We start from the raw sequence: 21655 nt of genomic DNA, 5'->3' as shown, positions 1-21655 counted from the left end.
CCTTGATTGATTGTAGGATGTGAATGTATTGTAGGATGTGAATGTATTGTAGGATGTGAATGTATTGTAGGATGTAGTGTCCGTGACCTGAGATGTACTGTATGAGACAACATGGGTGTCTGACAGGTTTCTTTGTCATCATTTAATGTTCTGTTTGGTCATACGCCATGGGACTCCACGTGGTGCTGCTGCGCCCTTCCAACCATTAGCCTGACTTCTTTCCTCCATGTTTTAACATCCTGCTGTCTCAGCCCAGCGAGCACACAAAATTGGCTCAATCGTATTGAACAGCGTTGTGTGCCAAGGATCTGTGGGCGCTTTCATTCCGAAACAGATTCCTTGAACTCCATCAAACCTTTTGAAACCAATCAGAGGGGGGAATGATGAAGAGAGAGTATTGAGCGATATAATATAATAATATAAACAAAAGCATTTCTGGAAGAAACAAGAGAGGGAAAAAATCCAGTCTTTGACCTTGCACAACAAAACTCTGAAGATTATTTTCAGATGTGTTGTTCATTCCTCTTAGGCACAATGAAATAAGATTATCGTTGTTGAAGAGTAAGATATCTGTTGTCCTAGATTTACATTGCCCTTGGTAACAAAGTAGTATGCAGGCTCAGAGAAAGGAGGAGAAACAGAAGTATGATTACATTGTCAGTTTTGTGTATGGTTGACAGTGGAGGCTGCTGAGGGGAGGACAGCTCATAATGGCTGGAATGGAGTGTAACGGAAGGAATAGAGCGAATAGAATGGTATTGAAAACATGAAAACCATGTGTTTGATACTATTCCCTTCACTCCCTTCTGCCCATTATTATAAGCAGTCCTCCCCTCAGCAGCCTCCACTGCTGCAAAATGGTTGCTCTCTCGCAGTGCATACAGTACATACACTGCAATGCTTGTCCCTTCGTTGACTTCCTTACTATTCTCACATTGCCACTGATACCATTCACTCTCTATGTAGCTGTTAAATATTACAACAAACAATTAACAAGAAATCATTGTTTTCCTGAGGCCCAGTGGTAGTATTGATATAACTGTCTGGACAGCTAATTTGGCCTCGCGTGCCCTTTTGATTGGATTAAGAATGTCTCAATCTTTTTTTCATTTTCTCAACAGTCTTTCTTAATTGCATTAGACTCTTGGAGTCGAGGGGAATTGGAATCTGCGGCATCCCCTCATTTCACTCTGTCAGAGCCGAAATTAGAGGGGTGCTGCTGAGAAAGAAGCCAGTGGGGAGAGACGAGGAGATGAGAGGAGCGAAGCTGAAATCGCTCATGTTGGATTGAGAGTGTGTTTGCACTGTCTGTGATGGTCTTGCTGACTGCGGTGGTTCTATCTCTCTGCTGCCTGCCAACTCTCTGTCCACTCCCTCCTGTCTCCCTCTAATTAGAAATAGCCACACGAGGGCAATAGAGAAATGAGAGTCCTGCCAGGGCTGGCATTTTTCTCCTCTATCTCCCTCCCTCTATTACAGACAGACCAAATGTAGACTTAATAGTCTGCCCATGTTTAAAATAGAAAATATCACAATTTGAAATAGGCTATGACTTGGGATTGTATATTTCTTGAGTAATCTTCCTTGAAATTGTCTCTCCTCTATCTGTCTGTTGGCATCAGTATCAGCTAGGTGTATATTTAGGTCAGGGAGAGCCTGTCTGTCACCAGAGACAGTCAGTCACCTAGCTTAGTTTTAGAAGTAAATATGAGGGAACTAACTGTCCCTCCAGGGCCTTGTGTTTCACTGCACAGATGCTGACAGTCAAGAATTTGCCCATCCAAGACACTGGATGGATCTGCTACTCTTCAGTTGTACGTACATGCCCAGGAGGGGTGACAAAGACAGAGCTTTTTAAGTTTCCTTCCATTCCGGTTGCTGGTCTCAGGGTGAATGGGCTCTAAGGGAAGCAGGGAAAACAGTGTCATCTATCTGTTTCTCCACTACTGCCAACATCACCTCCAGCTATTTCCGTCTACCCTTCCGTCCTTCACTCAATGAAACTGTATAGTGAGGACCTTCAACAAAGTTCAAGGTAGCCCATCAAAAAAGGCTTGAAAATCACCACTTTTTCCCTCTTTAACTGTTTATTTGGGTGGAGGGGTAAATCAACCCAGACATATTTATGAAGAGGTACGATTGTTAAAAAGGGGTCATCGTTGTTGGAGAAGTTGGCACTGTCTGTAACATGAGTTATTCCCTCCAAGCAAATCATAAGGGATTTTTCCCAGCAGGTTCTGACAGCATGGCACTGAACCAAAACCACTACAATAAATGAGGAACTCCCCACACTATTTTGTTGTCCTGCTTGCAACCTTAAATCAATTATGCAGTTCACACAAGCTTGTGTGTGCACTATCGCACCTCACCACTAATAGTGCTATACTACCACTGCAGTTACAGTATAGCCTATGCAACTAACCAAGATATGATGTTAAAAAAACATAAAATGCAAATATCACAAAATACACTTTGAACTCTTAACATATTCTAGAGCAGAGTGCATCATGATTCATGAAAAAAAAAATCCTGTTTAGTCTCCAGTCCTTAGTGCTCTAAGGAGAGATTCTTGGTGACTGTCCTCTTCTGAACTACAGTGTGTCAACACACTACTCCCCTTAATCACTCTAATCCCAGTAAGCCTCCCTCTCATTGCTGGAAGATCTGTTGTGTTACATCACAATGTATGTGAGGCATCAGCTATTATTACCATCTGGGATTGTGTGGCCAGTCTGCCAGTGCTAGGCCTGCTGAACCCACTGAATCGTACAGTCATTAAAGGAAACACTCTCTCGCTCTTTCTCTCTCTACAAGTCATAGGTTAGCCTACATAGAGGATGTGATTTTAACACTAGAAAAGCCTGGCCTCGAGCCATCCCGTTCTGAGCCAATGACCAGTCATTTTGACTGCAACATTCTAACAGTCTAATAAATACATGTATGTTATGAGAAAAATAATTTATGAAGGTCCTGGTGAACATTAGAATATGAAGAAAAAAAACATATTTAAAAGAACACAACAGAATTTTCATTAGTTTATGTTATTGTAGGCCATGGATCATTAACTAGATTCAGCGGCGGGCCGATTTGTTTCTTGAGCGGATGGTCGGGGGGCCTGGAACATAATCACAAATAATTTCTACACTGCAAATTGACCGCAAGAAGCCCAAACAGATATAATATTTGACTAAGACATAACCACAATTCAAGTGTTAAATCCATCACAAAGAAACTATTATAATTTTGGCAGGTCTTAAGAAACATTATGGAACTAAGAAAATGTATTTCAAAAGAACAGAATAGCATATTTTAAGTTGTTTTATGTTATTAGTCTTTGATTAGTAGCCTGGGCTATATGCTGCCGCATGCTCACGTGTGGAGTGCATCGAACAGCTGTTATTCTTGGAAAAAGTAACATTTTTAAATAGAACTCATCTCTTCAATTTTATATTTGGCAAAGGTAAGTGTTTTGGAAACCTCGGAATCTGATCTTTCTCTCCAAGGTCATTATAGTTTTATTTTTTTATACTCATTTTTATTTCTATTCGATTTTATTTGGAATTTCGTTTCGTTTCAATTAGTTTTCAGACTTGATTTGGTAGCTTTTATTTAGATTCAGTTGTATAAAAAATAATTATAATTCGTTTCAATATGATTTAGTTTCAGTTTTAGTCTTAGCGACAGAAATCATGAGTGGGCCAAGCTAGAAGCAGTTTGTGTTGCATAGTTGTCGGTGTGTTTGTTATGTCAATTCTTGCAACAGTAATAATAAGGTGATGGGTCAGGTCATAGGTTAAGTTAGGTTTAAAGTGGCAATCAGCAGTTGCTACATCCATTTTTGGACGTATAAATGAATGATATGTACCCATTGATTCTTGAAGAATATAACTTATAAATTATTTCATGAGCGTAGTTCATGTGTCGTTCCCCATCAGAACCCAAAATATAAGCATGTTTTACTCCAATGTTTGTAAAAAAAATAAAAAGTAAATGGACACTGTAAAGCGTCAAAACATGGGGCTCTACTCAATCTATATTGCTGAAGCATTACAGATGGCACGATAGAAATGTAATTTCCGATTGAGCCGACATATGCAGCGTTTACCGTGAATTCAGTCTACGAACATTGCCTTTAAATTTCAATCATGCTGCGACGCTGAACTTCCGCGATATGGATTGAATACAGCCCATGGTAAAAAAAAAAAAAAAATCGTAGATGGTTAGTCCTTGCAACAATACTGCTGTCTATGATTTATTAGAGTGGTTACATATTTTTTTACATTTTATTCAACCTTTATTTAACTAGGCAAGTCAGTTAAGAACAAATTCTTATTTACAATGATGGCCTACCAAAAGGCCTCCTGCGGGTATGGGGCCTGGGATTAAAAATAAATAAAATAAATACAAATATATGAAAAAACACACATCACAACAAGAGAGACACCACATTTTTACAGCCCCATCCCTCAGCTTTTACAGAAACAGTGGCAGGGATTACACTTTGTTATTGTTTCAATTGTTGATTGGCCCTTTCAATTACAAACTCATTCTCAATGTGGCTTGTATTTAAAAGGAATAGCGCTGACTCTGGTGCAATAAATATGATGGAAGGAAACACTATCTCGCCCATGTTTACACCTCTCCAATGCTTTTTCACCTCAGTAAGACATGTAAGAAGATTCAAGTTAGCTACCTAGCCGATACTTCACCTGTTAGCTAGTGATAGTAATGTAGACACGTATATTCCATACCTTGGAGCATCGTAAGCTAGGCAAGCAAACCGTCTGTCTTGAGAAACTAATAGTGACGCATAAACTAGCCCTATTTGTAACATCGCCATCTCCTGGCATTATTTACCCACCAGATTCAGTAGCTTGAAAACCCCCCAAAAGCTTTAAAACCCCATTACATTTTTGGCCAAAGTTAAAAATCTAAAAACTAAACGACTAATTCATGATGGTTTTATTGAATTTTTGTTTGGTTTGGAGTCAAAGATAATAGTTTCAGTATAGTTTTAGTTTATCAAACTGTTTTTTTATTATTTTATTTTATTTGACTAAATATATTTTTTATAATTAGTTTCTGTTTTAGTTTCAGTTTACTATAATAACCTTGTTTCTCACTTTCTCTATATAGAAATAAAATGTCTTACCTGCTTGTGACTGTAGGAGGATTTTAAATTGTCACTTTTTGGCGCTCCGTTTCCCTGCCTCTGTGCAATTCCAAGCTGCACTGGACCATCTCTTCAATTTGACAATTGATAATATTGTCACCCATCAGACTACTGTCAATTCCATCTTGTCTTTAGGCTAATTCTATTGTTATACTGTATGTGCGAAATTAGTTTCAATATGGTTAAGATGTAGTTTTGATGGACCATCAGCTAACTGCCGGTGGATGAGGGGCAGGGGGACACACATCCTCTTAAAACTGCTTTTAATACAAATTCTGTCCGGAATATCAAAATTATAACAACATACGTGTGTTAAATAGACTTATTAAGGAAAAGTCAAGGGTGGAGGGGCGCATGATTTTCCCATTTTAAATTCATATGCAATCAAAATGACTGCCTCAGTGCTTCTAGTGTTAGAGGGAAGAGTGCTGTCACTGACATTCCTTCACTCCGGCACCCATGGACCTCCGATCAACAGACTGTGGGCATGGGCACTGAACAGGGACATGGACTCCCACGTGCTGTGATTGTGTTGGCAGGCCACAATTTGGGCGAAGATGCCGTGTATTGTTGCAGCGAACCCAGGGGAAGGAGCCAGCGGAACAAGAGCAAGAGAGACACTAGCAACAGACCCCATCACTCACACATCACCATCTCCCTGGGTGCCTGGGGAAGAGACCTTCACCACCACCCCAGTCACAGACCAGTTCGAGACTGCATCCCAAATGGCACCCTATTCCCTATATAGTGGACTACTTTTGACCAGAGCCCTATGTGCCCTGGTCAAAAGTAATGCACGACGTGTATAGGAAATAGGTTGCCATTTGGGCCGCAGCCGGAGTCTGCATGCTAGCCTAACACCAGGCAGCATCACCATCAGTACCTGCCTGGCCATGAGATCCAGTGTATATTCAGGGGCATTTCAAATTGCTTTATATAAAACGGCTTTAAAACAAGTGCGCCTTGAAAAGGTTCTGGATTTCAATGAAAGACAACCTTCATGCTCTTTTTATATGCTTATTTTGGTGTCTACAACGTTGCCTTTAGCCTTTCACACTCATGTATTGGGTGCAGCATGGGGTAGGATAATATCCCAGCGCATTTCACATCATCTACTGGAAGAAATTGGTCTGTTGAAGGAAGCATCTCTGGGGAAATCTTAATGGATCAACTCTACTGCAGCTACCATCAAGCTATGAAAGTTTTTACTCCCCCAACATCCTCCCTCCAATCATGTCTTCTCTTCAGATGCGAGGGCTTGGGGCAGACACACACAAAGAAAGATTCCTTTTATCGCATAATGCACATCCTGCCAGGCTCTATCTGTGATGCAGTAATCCCCCGTATACCGTCCCACGGAAAGGGGCCAATTCCAAACACTCTATTTACCTATTTTGTGTTTTGTGTTATCACTTGGGGAACAGAGTTGGGTTCGTAGATGGAATGGTGGAAGTCACATATCTCGCGAGCTAGAGGGAAGATGATAGATAAAATGAAAGAGCGATCTATTCTCCTCTAAAACAAGTGCCAGTAAAATGAGAAGCTGCTGCTCTATCGTTTGACAAAAACGTATACTTTGAAATCAGGACCGTCTGCAAGCAGCACTGAGAGATAACGTGGTCGGGATGAACAATGACTTTCTGTCTTGAAATTCAAGAAAAAAATCTTCTTCAATGATAAAGTCAAATGACAGGCCAAGCATACATTTTGCGTTTAACAGGACATGTAGCTGTGCCCACTTCACTCTTGTAATATATAATCTGTGCCTTTAAAATGTTATCAGCATTAAATAATTCAAAGCTTCTAAAGTACAGGCACTTTGTAGCAATGACTAATACTGGCGCAATGACCTTGGTAGTATCGTTTTTCTGCCTAATATACAAACTACTGAATCAGCTACATGTATAATTGAAATGTCAAATAAAATGGCTGCATTCATTTTCTGGTATGGTGCTGGGATTGATGGGAGTTTTTATAAATGTATTTTTCTGCCCTGCAGTCTTACCTGTTATAGATGTCGTCATCTTCTCCTCCCCAGCCCCAGTACTCGTTGGGGAATCCATTGATCTTGAGAAACTGTTTTTTGCTCAGTCCGGAAACCCCGCCAAAGTACCCCGCATAAGGAAGCCTGCAAGAGAAAAGAACTGTCAAAGAATTGAGGCAGTTGTCAGTTTTGAATTTCACGACAAATCCTGGCATTTCAAAACAACAAGCTTGTCAAATATGGATACTCTACTATATTGCATTCAAGACAAGTGAAAATTAGAACAAGACATGTATTCATGCATTTCATGTGCATAGTGTAACAATGGAACAGTATAAACAAAATACAGTACATTAACAATGTATTGCTTCTACAGCTACCTCAGATAGCTTTTTTTAAGAAGTTGTAAACAATCGCAGGATGTGAAGCACTTATTTACGCACATGACTTAAAGCTAACAATATATTGGGAAAGGTAGAAAGAGACTCAATCCCCTATGGGCCCTGGTCAAAAGTAGTGCACTCTATAAGGAATACGGTTCCATTTTGGACACACAAGCCTTTCTACAGAGCCCTTCTACAGAGCCCCACTGTAATGTTCCAGTACAGTGCTGAAGGTTAGCAGTGGCATGTCGGGTCCCTGAAGTCTGCCTCAGGCCAGTGGTGATTGGTGTGCGACAGGCAGCTTCATGTTTAAAGACGACAAGCACAACACTAATGAGGCCATCTGCTTTAGCAGCAGCCTTCACACAAACAGTGTGGAGAGAGAATCCTTCTGTTTGTGTGTGTGTGTGTGTGTGTGTGTGTGTGTGTGTGTGTGTGTGTGTGTGTGTGTGTGTGTGTGTGTGTGTGTGTGTGTGTGTGTGTGTGTGTGTGGATGCATGTACACTACCATTCAAAAGTTTGGGGTCACTTAGAAATGTCCTTGTTTTTGAAAGAAAAGCACATTTTTGTCTATTAAAATAACATAAATTGATCATAAATACAGTGTAGTCATTGTTAATATTGTAAATGACTACTGTAGCTGGAAACAGCTGATTTTTAATGGAATATCTACATAGGCGTACATAGGCCTATTATCAGCAACCATCACACCTGTGTTCCAATGGCACGTTGTGTTAGCTAATCCAAGTTTATCATTTTAAAAGGCTAATTGATCATTAGAAAACCCTTTTGCAATTATGTTAGCACAGCTGAAAACTGTTGTGTTGATTAAAGAAGCAATAAAACTGGCCTTCTTTAGATTAGTTGAGTATCTGAAGCATCAGCATTTGTGGGTTTGATTACAGTCTCAAAATGGGTAGAAACAAAGACTTTCTTCTGAAACTCATCAGTCTATTCTTGTTCTGAGAAATGAAGGCTATTCCATGCGAGAAATTTCCAAGAAACCGAAGATCTGGTATAATGCTATGTACTACTCCCTTCACAGAACAGCGCAAACTGGCCCTAACCACAATAGAAAGAGGAGTGGGAGGCCCCGGTGCACAACTGAGCAAGAGGACAAGTACATTAGAGAGTCTAGTTTGAGAAACAGACGCCTCACAAGAGGCTATATACAGGGGGTACCGGTACCGAGTTAATGTGCGGGAGTACAGGTTAGTCGTGGTAATCTGTACATGTAGGTAGGGGTAAAATGACTATGCATAGATAATAAACAGCGAGTAGCAACAGTATAAAAACAAAAGGGGTGGGGGGGGGGGGGGGGGGTCAATGCAAATAGTCTGAGTGGCCATTTGATTCATTGTTCAGCAGTCTTATGGCTTGGGGGTAGAAGCTGTTAAGTAGCCTTTTGGACCTAGACTTGACGCTTCGGTACCGCTCGCTGTGCAGTAGCAGAGAGAACAGTCTATGACTTGGGTGACTGGAGTCTTTGACAATTTTTTGGGTCTTCCTCGGACACCACCTAGTATATAGCTCCTGGATGGCAGGAAGCTTGGCCCCAGTGATGTACTGGGCTATAAGCACTACCCTCTGTAGCACCTTACGGTCGGATGCCGACCAGTTGACATACCAGGCGGTGATGCAACCGGTCAGAATGCGCTCAATGGTGCAGCTGTCAAACTTTTTGAGGATCTGGGCAGGTCGTGGCTGGGTTTCCCTTTGTAGTCTGTAATAATTTGCAAGCCCTGCCACATCCGACGAGCATCAGAGCCGGTGTAGTAGGATTCAATCTTAGTCCTGTATTGATGCTTTGCTTCTTTGATGGTTTGTCTGAGGGCATAGCAGGATTTCTTATAAGCGTCCGGATTAGTGTTCCGCTCTTTGAAAGCGGCAGCTCTAGCCTTTAGCTCGGTTGCCTGTAATCCATGGCTTCTGGTTGGGATATGTATGCACGGTCACTGTGGGGACGACATCGTCAATGCACTTATTGATGAAGCCGGTGACTGAAGTGGTATCCTCCTCAAAGCCATTGAATGAATCCCAGAACATATTCCAATCTGTGCTAGCAAAACAGTTCTGTAGCGTAGCATCTGCGTCATCTGACCACTTAAGTATTGAGCGAGTGACAGGTACTTCCTGCTCTAGTTTTTGCTTGTAAGCAGGATTTAGGAGGATAGAATTATGGTCAGATTTTCCAAATAGAGTACGAAGGAGAGCTTTGTATGCGTCTCTGTGTGTGGAGTAAAGGTGGTCTAGAGTTTTTTTCCCTCTGGTTACACATGTGACCTGCTGGTAGAAATGAGGTATCTGGAAATGTGCATGTACATTGTTGCCCATCTACTGTTGCTAGCCCCAAATCGACTTCACTGATTTCTGCTCTCGTAAAAGCCTGGGTTTTCTGAACGTTAACACTAGAAGCTTATTACCTAAAATGGATTAATTGAAAGTGTGGGTTCACAGCTCAAATCCAGATGTGTTGGTCATTACAGAGACGTGGTTAAGGAAGAGTGTTTTGAATACTGATGCTAACCTTTCTGGTTATAACCTTTTTTGGCAAGACAGATCTTCCAAAGGTGGGGGAGTGGCTATCTTTACCAAGGATCACCTTCAGTGCTCGATTGTCTCCACCGAGTCTGTCCCCAAACACTTTGATTTGCTGGTTTTAAGCATTCAACTTTCAAATAGCTCTTTGTTGACTGTTGCTGGGTGCTATTGTCCTTCATCAGTACCGGCCTGTACCCTACCTGCCCTAAGCTCTCTCCTGGCCCCTTACACTAAGTCTGAATTTGTCCTGCTAGGTGACCTAAACTGGGATATGCTTAAAGTCCTAAAGCAATGGGACTCCCTAAATCTTTCTCAGATTATTACCAATCCCACATGGTATGACTCTAAACACCCAGAAAAGGCTACTCTCCGTGATGTTATCCTCACAAATAATCCTGATAGGTATCAGTCTGGTATTTTCTGTAATGACCTTAGTGATCACTTTTACAGCCTGTGATTGAATTGGCAGCTCAGTGAAACGGCCTGTCCTGATTTGTCATAGATGCTTGGTAAAAAACTTTAATGAGCAAGCCTTCCTTCATAAAATGGCCTCTGTAAAATGGTATAGAATCAGTTTGATCCCCTCTGTCGAAGACGCTTGGACCTTTTTTGATATTTTCAGTGGTATTGTCATAACCCCAAGAAGTTCTGGTTAAAATGGTTAAAGACCTGGAGAATAAACCCTCCACAGCTACCCATGTCCCTTAATGTTGATGATGTGGTTGTTACTGAAAATAAGCACACGGCTGAGCGCTTTAATCACTACTTCATTAAGTCAGGATTCCTATTTGACTCAACCATGCCTCCTTGCGCATCCAACATTTACTCATCTCCCACCCCTTCTAGTGCGACTAGCCCTGACGCTCATCCCTCTTTCCCCCTGCTACAAAGTTTCTCTCTGCAGGTGGTCACTGAGTCCGAGGTGCTAAAGGAGCTCCTTAAACTTGACCCCAAAAAACCATCTGGGTCAGATGGTTTAGACCCTTTCTTCTTAAAGGTTGCTGCCCCTATCATCGCCAAACATATCTCTAACCTTTTTAACCGGTCTCTCCTTTCTGGGTTCCCATTGCTTGGAAGGCAGCCACAGTTCGTCCTTTATTTAAATGGGGAGATCAAGCTGATCCTAACTGTTATAAGCCTATTTCTATTTTGCCCTGTTTATCAAAAGTGTTGGGAAAACTTGTCAATAATCAACTGGCTGGCTTTCTTGATGTCCATAGTATTCTCTCGGCTATGCAATCTGGTTTTTGCTCAGGTTATGGATGTGTCAATGCAACCTTAAAGGTCCTCAATGATGTCACCATTGCCCTTGATTCTAAGCAATGTTGTGCTGCTATTTTTATTGACTTGGCCAAAGCTTTTGATACGGTAGACCATTCCATTCTTGTGGGCCGGCTAATGAGTATTGGTGTCTCTGAGGGGTCTTTGGCCTGGTTTGCTAACTACCTCAAAGAGTGCAGTGTATAAAGTCAGAACATCTGCTGTCTCAGCCACTGCCTGTCACCAAGGCGTTACCCCAAGGCTCGATCCTAGGCCCCACGCTCTTCTCAATTTACATCAACAACATAGCTCAGGCAGTAGGAAGCTCTCTCATTCATTTATGTCTTATACTCAGCTGGCCCCTCCCCGGATTTTCTGTTAAACGCTCTACAACAAAGCTTTCTTAGTGTCCAACAAGCTTTCTCTGCCCTTAACCTTGTTCTGAACACAAAACAAAAGTAATTTGGTTTGTTAAGAAGAATGCCCCTCTCCCCACAGGTGTGATTACTACCTCTGAGGGTTTAGAGCTTGATATAGTCACCTCATACAAGTACTTGGGAGTATGGCTAGACGGTACACTTTCCTTCTCTCAGCACATATCAAAGCTGCAGGCTAAAGTTAAATCTAGACTTGGTTTGCTCTATTGTAATCGCTCCTCTTTCACCCCAGCTGCCAAACTAACCCTGATTCAGATGACCATCCTACCCATGCTAAATTACGGAGACGTAATTTATAGATCGGCAGGAAAGGGTGCTCTCGAGCGGCTAGATGTTCTTTACCATTCGGCCATCAGATTTGCCACCAATGCTCCTTATAGGACACATCACTGCAATCTATACTCCTCTGTAAACTAGTCATCTCTGTATACCCATTGCAAGACCCACTGGTTGATGCTTATTTATAGGCCTCACTCCCCCCCATCTGAGATATCTACTGCAGCCCTCATCCTCCACCCATTCTGCCAGTCACATTCTGTCCCCAAAGCAGAGACATCCCTGGGTCGCTCCTCTTTTCAGTTTGCTGCAGCTAGCGACTGGAATGAGCTGCAACAAACACTCAAACTGAACAGTTTTATCTCAATCTCTTCATTCAAAGACTCAATCATGGACACTCTTACATGATGTATTGTTGTCTCTACCTTCTTGCCTGTGCACAATAATATTTGTACCATTTTTTTAAACCTTTATTTAACTAGGCAAGTCAGTTAAGAACAAATTCTTATTTTCAATGACGGCCTAGGAACAGTGGGTTAACTGCCTTGATCAGGGGCAGAACGACAGACTTGTACCTTGTCAGCTCGGGGACCTTCCGTTTACAAGTCCAACACTCTAACCACTAGGCCACCCCATGTTTTATGCTGCTACCATGTTGTGCTGCTGCCATGTGTTGCTACCATGTTGTTGTCATGTTGTGTTGCTACCATGCTGTGTTTTCATGTGTTGCAGGCTTGATATGTTGTTGTCTTAGGTCTCTCTTTATGTAGTGTTGTGTTCTCTCTCTTGTTGCGATGTGTGTTTTGTCCTATATATATATATTTTTTTTTAAATATATTTTTAATCCCAGCCCCCGTCCCCACAGGAGGCCTTTTGCCCTTTGGTAAGCCGTCATTGTAAATAATAATAATAATAGTTTGTTCTTAACTGACTTGCCTAGTTAAATAAAGGTTAAATAAAGGATAAAATGGATTTATGTTTGTCTGCATTAAAGTCCCCGGCCACTAGGAGCGCCGCTTCTGGATGAGAATTTTCTTGTTTGCTTATGGCCTTATACAGCTCGTTGAGTGCGATCTTAGTGCCAGCATCGGTTTGTGGTGGTAAATAGACGGCTACGAAAAATAAGGATGAAAACTCTCTTGGTAGATAGTGTGGTCTACAGCTTATCATGAGGTACTCTACCTCAGGCGAGCAATACCTCGAGACTACCTTAATATTGCGTACCAGCTGTTATTGACAAAAAGACACACAACCCCACCCGTCATCTTACCGGACGTAGCTGTACTGTCCTGCCGATGCACAGAAAATGTCCCGTTTAAATGTCCCGTAGGTAGGATAGTCTCGAAAGGAGCTCAGCCAGTTTATTCTCCAGTGATTGCACATTGGCTAATAGAACAGATGGTAGAGGCGGGTTACACACTCGCAGGCGAATTCTCACAAGGCACCCTGATCTCCACCCCCTGTATTTCCTTCTTTTTTTCATGTGAATGATGGGGATTTGGGCCTTGTCTGGGAGCAACATTATATCCTTTGCTTCAGACTCATTAAAGCAATAGCTTTGTCCAGTTCAAGGTGAGTAATCGCTGTTCTGATATCCAGAATCTCTTTTCGGTCATAAGAGATGGTAGCATCAACATTATGCACAAAATAAGTTACAAACAATGCAAAAAAACACACAAAACAGCACAATTTTTTAGGAGCCCGTAAAACAGCAGCCATACCCTCCAGCGCCATTCTTAAAAAAAAAGATGTATATTAGCCTATAGTTGCATCATGCTGCACATACTGTATACATTTTGATTTCTAAGTCTTTCTAGTGTTTGTATCATGCACACTAACATTGCCAAATAACTCTAAAACTAGTGTACAGGACCTGTTTCAAATGCTCCCTTTTACGCTCAACATAGCCACTTCATATGTGCATTTGCTCCGTAATGTGAAAAATATCCTTTCTATTTTATTCAGCTAAGTTCAATTATATTCTTCTTAGTATAACAAAAATAATATCATATAAAATAATCACACCGGACTGATAACATATCTTGACAGCTAAAAGAACAAGCCTACAACCTATGGCATGGCACATAGCCAGATAGCATACAGTATGCCAACTCATATTCTGTTCTTCTGTAATACATTTTCTTCATATCATAATGTTTCTTTAAACCTCCCTAAAATAAATAATGGATGTATTGTGATGGTGCATCAGTGGCTTGTATGCTTGGAGGGCTGGAGATGCTCAACATGTTTATGTTAATTAATGGTCAGTTACCGTGAGACCAGCAGTCTTTTTTTGCATAACAATGGCTGACAAAATTTCATGACCGCCACAGCCCTAGATAGGCCCCAGTTAAATGTGGGAAAAGGCTAACTTTAAGTTATCAATTTAACGTACACTGACATCAGAGTGAAGCAGTGGGTTTCAGTGTAGGGACAGGAAATGTTCAGTGGAGAGAGTTGCTGGTATTCAACCCGACATGAAATGCTTCCGTTATCAAGTGCAGGTAAAGTCATTCCTAAAAGGATACCACCATACAATATGTCCCGACTCCTGGCAATAACAAAAGTATGCTCTGTCCTGCACGTCTTTTGATAGGAAGTATAAGCATTAGACACTTGTGTCCCCGCACATTAACTCTGTACATATATCCCCTGTATATAGCTCTGCTATTGTTATTTTACTGCTGCTCTTTAATTATTTGTTATTTTTATCTCTTACTTTTTTTTAGGTATTTTCTTAAAACTGCATTGTTGGTTAAGGGCTTGTAAGTAAGCATTTCACTGTAAGGCCTGTTGTATTCGGCGCATGTGACAAATACAATTTGATTTGATTAGAAAGTGATTGGATTGGGTTGCCCTTTGGCCCATACACAAAGACAAAACATTTAACATCACAGTGCAATAGGCAAGTTGTCTGGAATCCAACAAAAGGCAAAGTGAAAGTTCATTTCAAACTCAGTCAAAAGAACTGGAGACAGTACTTTTGCTTTTACTTTTGGTGAATTTTGCCATTATATTCAGCAAAACAGGTTCCATCATCCTGTAAAAATCATGTGTGCAGTCCCAAAACAATATCTTCAAACTTTTATATAAGAACTATCCATTTAAAAGCATCCACATTACCAAATCAGTAAACATAAGATGCTAGGAGTTTGGAGAATATAGGCTTGAAAAACGAACAACAGATTTCATTCAGAGTAAATATACGTGTGAGTGACAGTACATAATACAGTTGACTTACCTGAAGCCAAACTTGTCCATAGCGATGGCAAAGTGTCGTGGCTGGTCGTAACAGTGGTAGAGGTTACGGTCGTCCATAGGGATGAGGTCCACATCGCTGAAGATGAAGCAGTCGTACTCTGCATCCTTCAGGGCCTCAGTGTAGCCCACATTCAGGAGCTTGGCTCTGTTGAAGGTGTCCTCACCAAGCTGCAAGATAACATAGAAAAAACATTGGTCAGAAACTGATGGACATACTGAGATCTACTGTAGAGGGATTAAGTTACATTTGCCATAGTTCAAGCAAAAATGTCATATTTGATAGACTTAACATATCGGGTTCTGTAGGTGGTATTTGCAAGCCTAAATGGCAAGCTTGTGTTGATGTAACTCTCAGATCATTGTCAATATGCTGTGTTTATGCACACAAAGAAACATGTTGTAAAGAACCCCACAGGAAGAATGGCCCACATCAGATATCCGACAACTAAGATTAAACTATGCTATGTAAAAAATACTGCATCACAACTTGCTTCCCTTATTTTGATAACAGAACCAATCACAGTGCCTCAGGTAAAGTAACGTATCAGTTTTAACATTTGAACTCATAACGTATTTCAACTCGTAATTCCTTGTAATCCTGTAATACCTGAAATTCAACCAAATAATACACAGGTAAAATGTTAAGGTTAGTTGCGTAACCCCTGTTCTCTGATAATAGAGTGAGGTGTCTCACAATGGGAATTAGCTGGATAAGCAAACAGCGTCTGTCGTAGACAGACAAATCTTGTGGAAAAGGAGGGGGGACCCTGCTCAATATAGGCAGAGAGGAAGAGGCTAAGCGAGAGGTTTTACTCCGCCAAAAACTGTCCATGAAAATGTTTTTTGTATGAAGGTCAATGAGAGTGTCGAATTTGGTCAACATTTTTTATTGGTAATTTGCTACGTGAGGTTTATTTGGTTGAATAGAAGTTGCATAATGCTTAGGTTGTTAACGAATACACTGATATAAGTGGACGCATGTAGCATTTCGGCAACTTGTATTTTTTAAAAATTATATTAGAGATGTGCCTGTTTTCATTAAGGTAAGAGGACTCATCATGGATACAACACGTTTTAGCATGGACATTGACATTGAGGGCTTCCACCATTTTAAAGTGGTCAACTGGGTGGGGATTCCTATGAGTTGGGAGCAATCAGCCAATGAAGAAGAATACAATTGTCTACTTTAAAATCGAGAGTCTCAATGGCACTATAATGGCACAGATACAAAGAGGAGTCCTCTATCTATCTCTATGGCCTGTTGTTCACACGTATGTCTGCCCTCTCATTGGCTAGAATGGTCCCACCTGATCTCGCCCCTTCCCGTCTGCCGTTAATTTTTGAGGACATGTAATTCCATTGTTAGAGCGAGTGGTCACTTGACTATATTGTCAATATAAAAGACAATCTTTGATATAAGGCTCCAGGGGCCCGCACTCTGGTCATTCATGTCTCTCTTCCTTGAGGTCTTGCGAGCACTCTATTGTACTACTTTAGTACAATATAAGTGAATTTACCCCCAAAATCCCCCCCCCCCCCAAAAAGTGACATTATGTACGGCCGCCTCATAAAACATTTGCCAAAATGCAAATGAGTATAGACACATTTAAAAAATGTAGCTTGACTGTCCAAATAAATACGGAGGGGAGTGTACATTGGCTTTATGCAAATCTTTGTAAAAATTTTATTAGCTGTAGCTTTTCTTCTTTATCCGAAAAACATACTGTACATCATTAAAAAGTAGGAGACTAAAACAATCTGTTTCAAAAAGTTTCTCATTCCACTTCCTGCCGGGGAGATGATGCAATGACTATCTTCTGCAGCCTCTGGTTCCAATCAATACTTATGTTAATTTGAATATTTTCAAAGGCACAAAGAAGAGAACATTAGAGACTTCAATATGTGGCTTTATCAGACCGACGAAGACAGATAAGGTAATATATCTATAAAAAAAACAAATTGCCTTTTTTCTCTCCAGTTGGTGAGCTCATTAAACATTATTGGAGTCATTTTTATTGCTTTAATAAGATGTGTTCCCCCTGAACCATCAGGCATCGCTAGCAAATGGAGCTGTACATCTTGTGTAATCACACGGCTGAGAAGAAAGTTCACATCCATAATATGATGACAACTACATACCCACCATTACGCTACCTCAGAATAAGAGAGCTGTTGTTAGGATAAGGAGACATGGGTTTCAAACAGATGGTTTGAGAAGTTGAATGGGACCTGCTAATTAAGCGGTCTCATCCATCAGCACAACAGAAATTGGCAGACATTATTCTGGGTTATTCTTGAAATATTCATCCTCCATGCCTCTCAGCTTCAGGATGGAAAAGATTTTGACGTTAGGCTAATTATTGTTTAACCTGATATGGATAGGGGGCAGTATTTTCACGGCCGGATGAAAAAACGTACCCGATTTAAACTGGTTACTACTGTTGCCCAGAAACGAGAATATGCATATTATTAGTAGATTTGGATAGAAAACACTCTGAAGTCTCTAAAACTGTTTGAATGGTGTCTGTGAGTATAACAGAACTCATATGGCAGGCAAAAACCTGAGAAAAATTCAACCAGGAAGTGTAGGATCTGAGAAATGTAGTTCTTCTTTCTAGTCCCTTTCAAAACTACACTATCTGTGCTGTTACGTTGCACTTTCTAAGGCTTCCATTGGCTGTCTAAAGCCTTCAGAAAGTGGACAGAGTATAGGAGCTCAGTTACTGAGTGGTCTTCCTGAGGACAAAGAGATTGGATATGCGCATTCCCGCGAGCACGCTGGTTTTTCTTTTCCTCCTTGAATGAATACACTATTGTCCGGTTGGAATATTATCACAATTTTACGTTAAGAATACCATCAAAATTGATTTTAAACAGCGTTTGACATGCTTCTAAGTACGGTAATGGAACGTTTTGACTTTTTGTGTCTCGAATTGCGCTCGTGTGTTACCCTTTGGATAGTGACCTGAACGCACGAACAAAACGGAGGTATTTGGACATAACCATGGATTATTTCAAACAAAAACAACATTTCTTGTGGAAGTAGCAGTCCTGGGAGTGCATTCTGACGAAGATCAGCAAAGGTAATACAATATTTCTAATATTAATTCTGAGTTTAGGTGACCCCGAAGTTGGTGGGTGTCTGAATAGCTCGCCGTGATGGCGAGCTATGTACTCAGAATATTGAAAAATGTGCTTTTGCCGAAAAGCTATTTTAAAATCTGACACAGCAATTGCATAAAGCAATTGTGTCTATAATTCTTAAAATAATTGTTATGTATTTTGTCAACGTTTATGATGAGTATTTTTGTAAATTCACCGGAAGTTTTTGGTGGGAATACATTTTCTGAACATCACGCGCCAATGTAAAAAGCTGTTTTTGGATATAAATATGAACTTGATTGAACAAAACATACATGTATTGTATAACATAATGTCCTAGGAGTGTCATCTGATGAAGATCATCAAAGGTTAGTGCTTCATTTAGCTGTGTTTTGGGTTTTATTGACATATATGCTTGCTTGGAAAATGGCTGTGTGGTTATTTTGGTCTATGTACTCTCCTAACATAATCTAATGTTTTGCTTTCGCTGTAAAGCCTTTTTGAAATCAGACAACGTGGTTGGATTCAGGAGAGGTTTATCTTTCAAATGGTGTAAAATAGTCGTATGTTTGAAAAATTGAAATTATTGGATTTTTGAGGTTTTTGTATTTCACGCCATTGGCTGTTGGCTAGGGGTTCGCTAGTGGAACGCGCTAGCGGAACGCCTAGATGTAAGAGGTTAAACTTCACCAACAGATATGTCTGCTCTATGTTGTGTTGCTAATCTACAACAAGACAGTATCCTTCCAAGGATGACGTGAAAGGATTCCATAACCACTTCCGTCATCATGAAGTGCTTTGACAGACTAGTCAAGGACCATATCACCTCCACCCTACCTGACACCCTAGACCCACTCCAATTTGCTTACTGTCCCAATAGGTCCACAGACGACGCAATCGCAATCACACTGCACACTGCCCTAACCCATCTGGACAAGAGGAATGCCTATGTAAGAATGCTGTTCATCGACTACAGCTCAGCATTTAACACCATAGTACCCTCCAAACTCGTCATTAAGCTCGAGACCTTGGGTCTCGACCCCGCCCTGTGCGACTGGGTCCTGGACTTCCTGACGGGCCGCCACCAGGTGGTGAGGGTAGGAAACAACATCTCCACCCCACTGATCCTCAACACTGGGGCCCCACAAGGGTGCGTTCTCAGCCCTCTCCTGTACTCCCTGTTCACCCATGACTGTGTGGCCATGCACGCCTCCAACTCAATCATCAAGTTAACAGACTACACTACAGTGGTAGGCTTGATTACCAACAACGACGAGACGGCCTACAAGGAGGAGGTGACGGCCCTCGGAGTGTGGTGTCAGGAAAATAACCTCACACTCAATGTCAACAAAACAAAGGAGATAATCGTGGACTTCAGGAAACAGCAGAGGGAGCAGCCCCCTATCCACATCGACGGGACAGTAGTGGAGAATGTGGAAAGTGTGGTGAAGAAGGCTCAGCAGCGCCTCTTCAACCTCAGGAGGCTGAAGAACTTCGGCTTGTCACCAAAAACACAAACTTTTACAAATGCACAATCGAGAGCATCCTGTCGGGCTGTATCACCGCCTGGTACGGCAACTGCTCCACCCACAACCGTACGGCTCTCCAGAGGGTAGTGAGGTCTGCACAACGCATCACCGGGGGCAAACTACCTGTCCTCCAAGACACCTACACCACTCGATGTCACAGGAAGGCCAAAGGATCATCAAGGACAACAACCACCCGAGCCACTGCCTGTTCACCCCGCTATCATCCAGAAGGCGAGGTCAGTACAGGTGCATCAAAGCGGGGACCGAGAGACTGAAAAACAGCTTCTATCTCAAGCCCATCAGACTGTTAAACAGCCATCACTAACATTGAGTGGCTGCTGCCAACATACTGACTCATCTCTAGCCACTTTAATAATGACAAAATGTATGTAATAAATGTATCACTAGCCACTTTAAACAATGCCACTTTATTTAATGTTTACATACCCTACATTACTCATCTCATATGTATATACTGTACTTTATACCATCTACTGCATCTTGCCTATGCCGTTCGGCCATCACTCATTCATATATTTTTATGTACATATTCTTATTCATTCCTTTACACTTGTATGTATAAGGTAGTTGTTGTGAAATTGTTAGGTTAGATTACTTGTTAGATATTACTGCATGGTCGGAACAAGAAGCACAAGCATTTCGCTACACTCACATTAACATCTGCTAACCATGTGTATGTGACAAATAACATTTGATTTGAACTTTCCATAATATCTTATAGTATTGCCCTGCCTGCTCCTCATAGCCCTGGCGTCTCGTCTCTCTGGCAGCTATCACAGTTCTGCCAATCTCCCTGTAAATGGCCTGTGAGAGGCAATTAACCCCATTATCTTTATCTGATAATCAACAGGATAACTCATCAGGGCTCTCCCTCTATAGCGCCACTATGTTGCCACGCCGACGCCATCCAGTCTCCCCCAGCTGGCTGACCGACCGCAGTCACACTCAGACGTACCTGGGCAGTTGCTATGGAGACAGATTAGGGGCAACGCTTAGACCCAGCACTGCCTGGCTCATCCTGAGTGATTGTATTCAGCGTTGTCGTACGGACTGCCGTGTGTCGAGTTTATCGGTCCCTAGCAGACTGACCCTATCACCCACTGCTGCTATCAACGCAGGGTGAGGGAGGCCACCAGTGAGAACTAAACTAGACTGAGGGCTGTCACCTGCTGACTGTCTGTGTGTCTGTGAGTGTGTCTGTGTAGGGAGTGTGTGTGTGTGTGTGTGTGTGTGTGTGTGTGTGTGGAGTGGTATTGAATGCAAATTGGAGTGGTATTGAACGCATGTGTTTGATTCCATTCCGTTAACTCCATTCCAGCCATTATTATGAGTCGTCCTCCCCTCAGTAGCCTCTTGTGGTGTCTGTTTGTGTGTGTGATTGGGGGGGGGGGGGGGGGGGGGGGGGGGTGCATGTGTGTGTGTAAGGAAACAACTGGCATAATAAGGTGAAGCATCAGATAAAATTCTGTTTTCAGATGATACCGGAGCGCCTAGTCTAAGCCATAAGACTGCTAAACAGGTAATCAAATGGCTACCCGTACTATTTGCATTGACCCCCTTTTTTATGATGCTGCTACTGGCTGTTTATCATCTATGCATAGTCACTTTACACCTATGTACATATTACCTCAATTACCTCAACTAACATGCACCCCCACACATTGACTCGGTACCGGTACCCCCCTGTA

At 41.6% G+C, this 21655-nt stretch overlaps 1 protein-coding gene across 1 annotated transcript in view; it reads right to left on the bottom strand.

Annotated features, from left to right (window-relative positions):
- Positions 1–21655, bottom strand: part of LOC106599387 (beta-1,4-galactosyltransferase 2) — a 142991-nt gene that overhangs the window by 9857 nt on the left and 111479 nt on the right. The window contains exons 5-6 of the mRNA XM_014190597.3: positions 15296–15483; positions 7179–7301 (exon numbers count right to left, since the gene is read on the bottom strand). Of these exons, the coding sequence (XP_014046072.1) occupies positions 7179–7301; positions 15296–15483 (311 nt within the window). The remainder of the gene's footprint in view (positions 1–7178; positions 7302–15295; positions 15484–21655) is intronic.

Source organism: Salmo salar, chromosome 03, assembly GCF_965601325.2.
Source record: "Salmo salar chromosome 03, fSalSal1, whole genome shotgun sequence".
In the NCBI taxonomy this organism is placed as follows: domain Eukaryota; kingdom Metazoa; phylum Chordata; class Actinopteri; order Salmoniformes; family Salmonidae; genus Salmo; species Salmo salar.
This window is presented reverse-complemented; position numbering and strand designations above follow the sequence as displayed.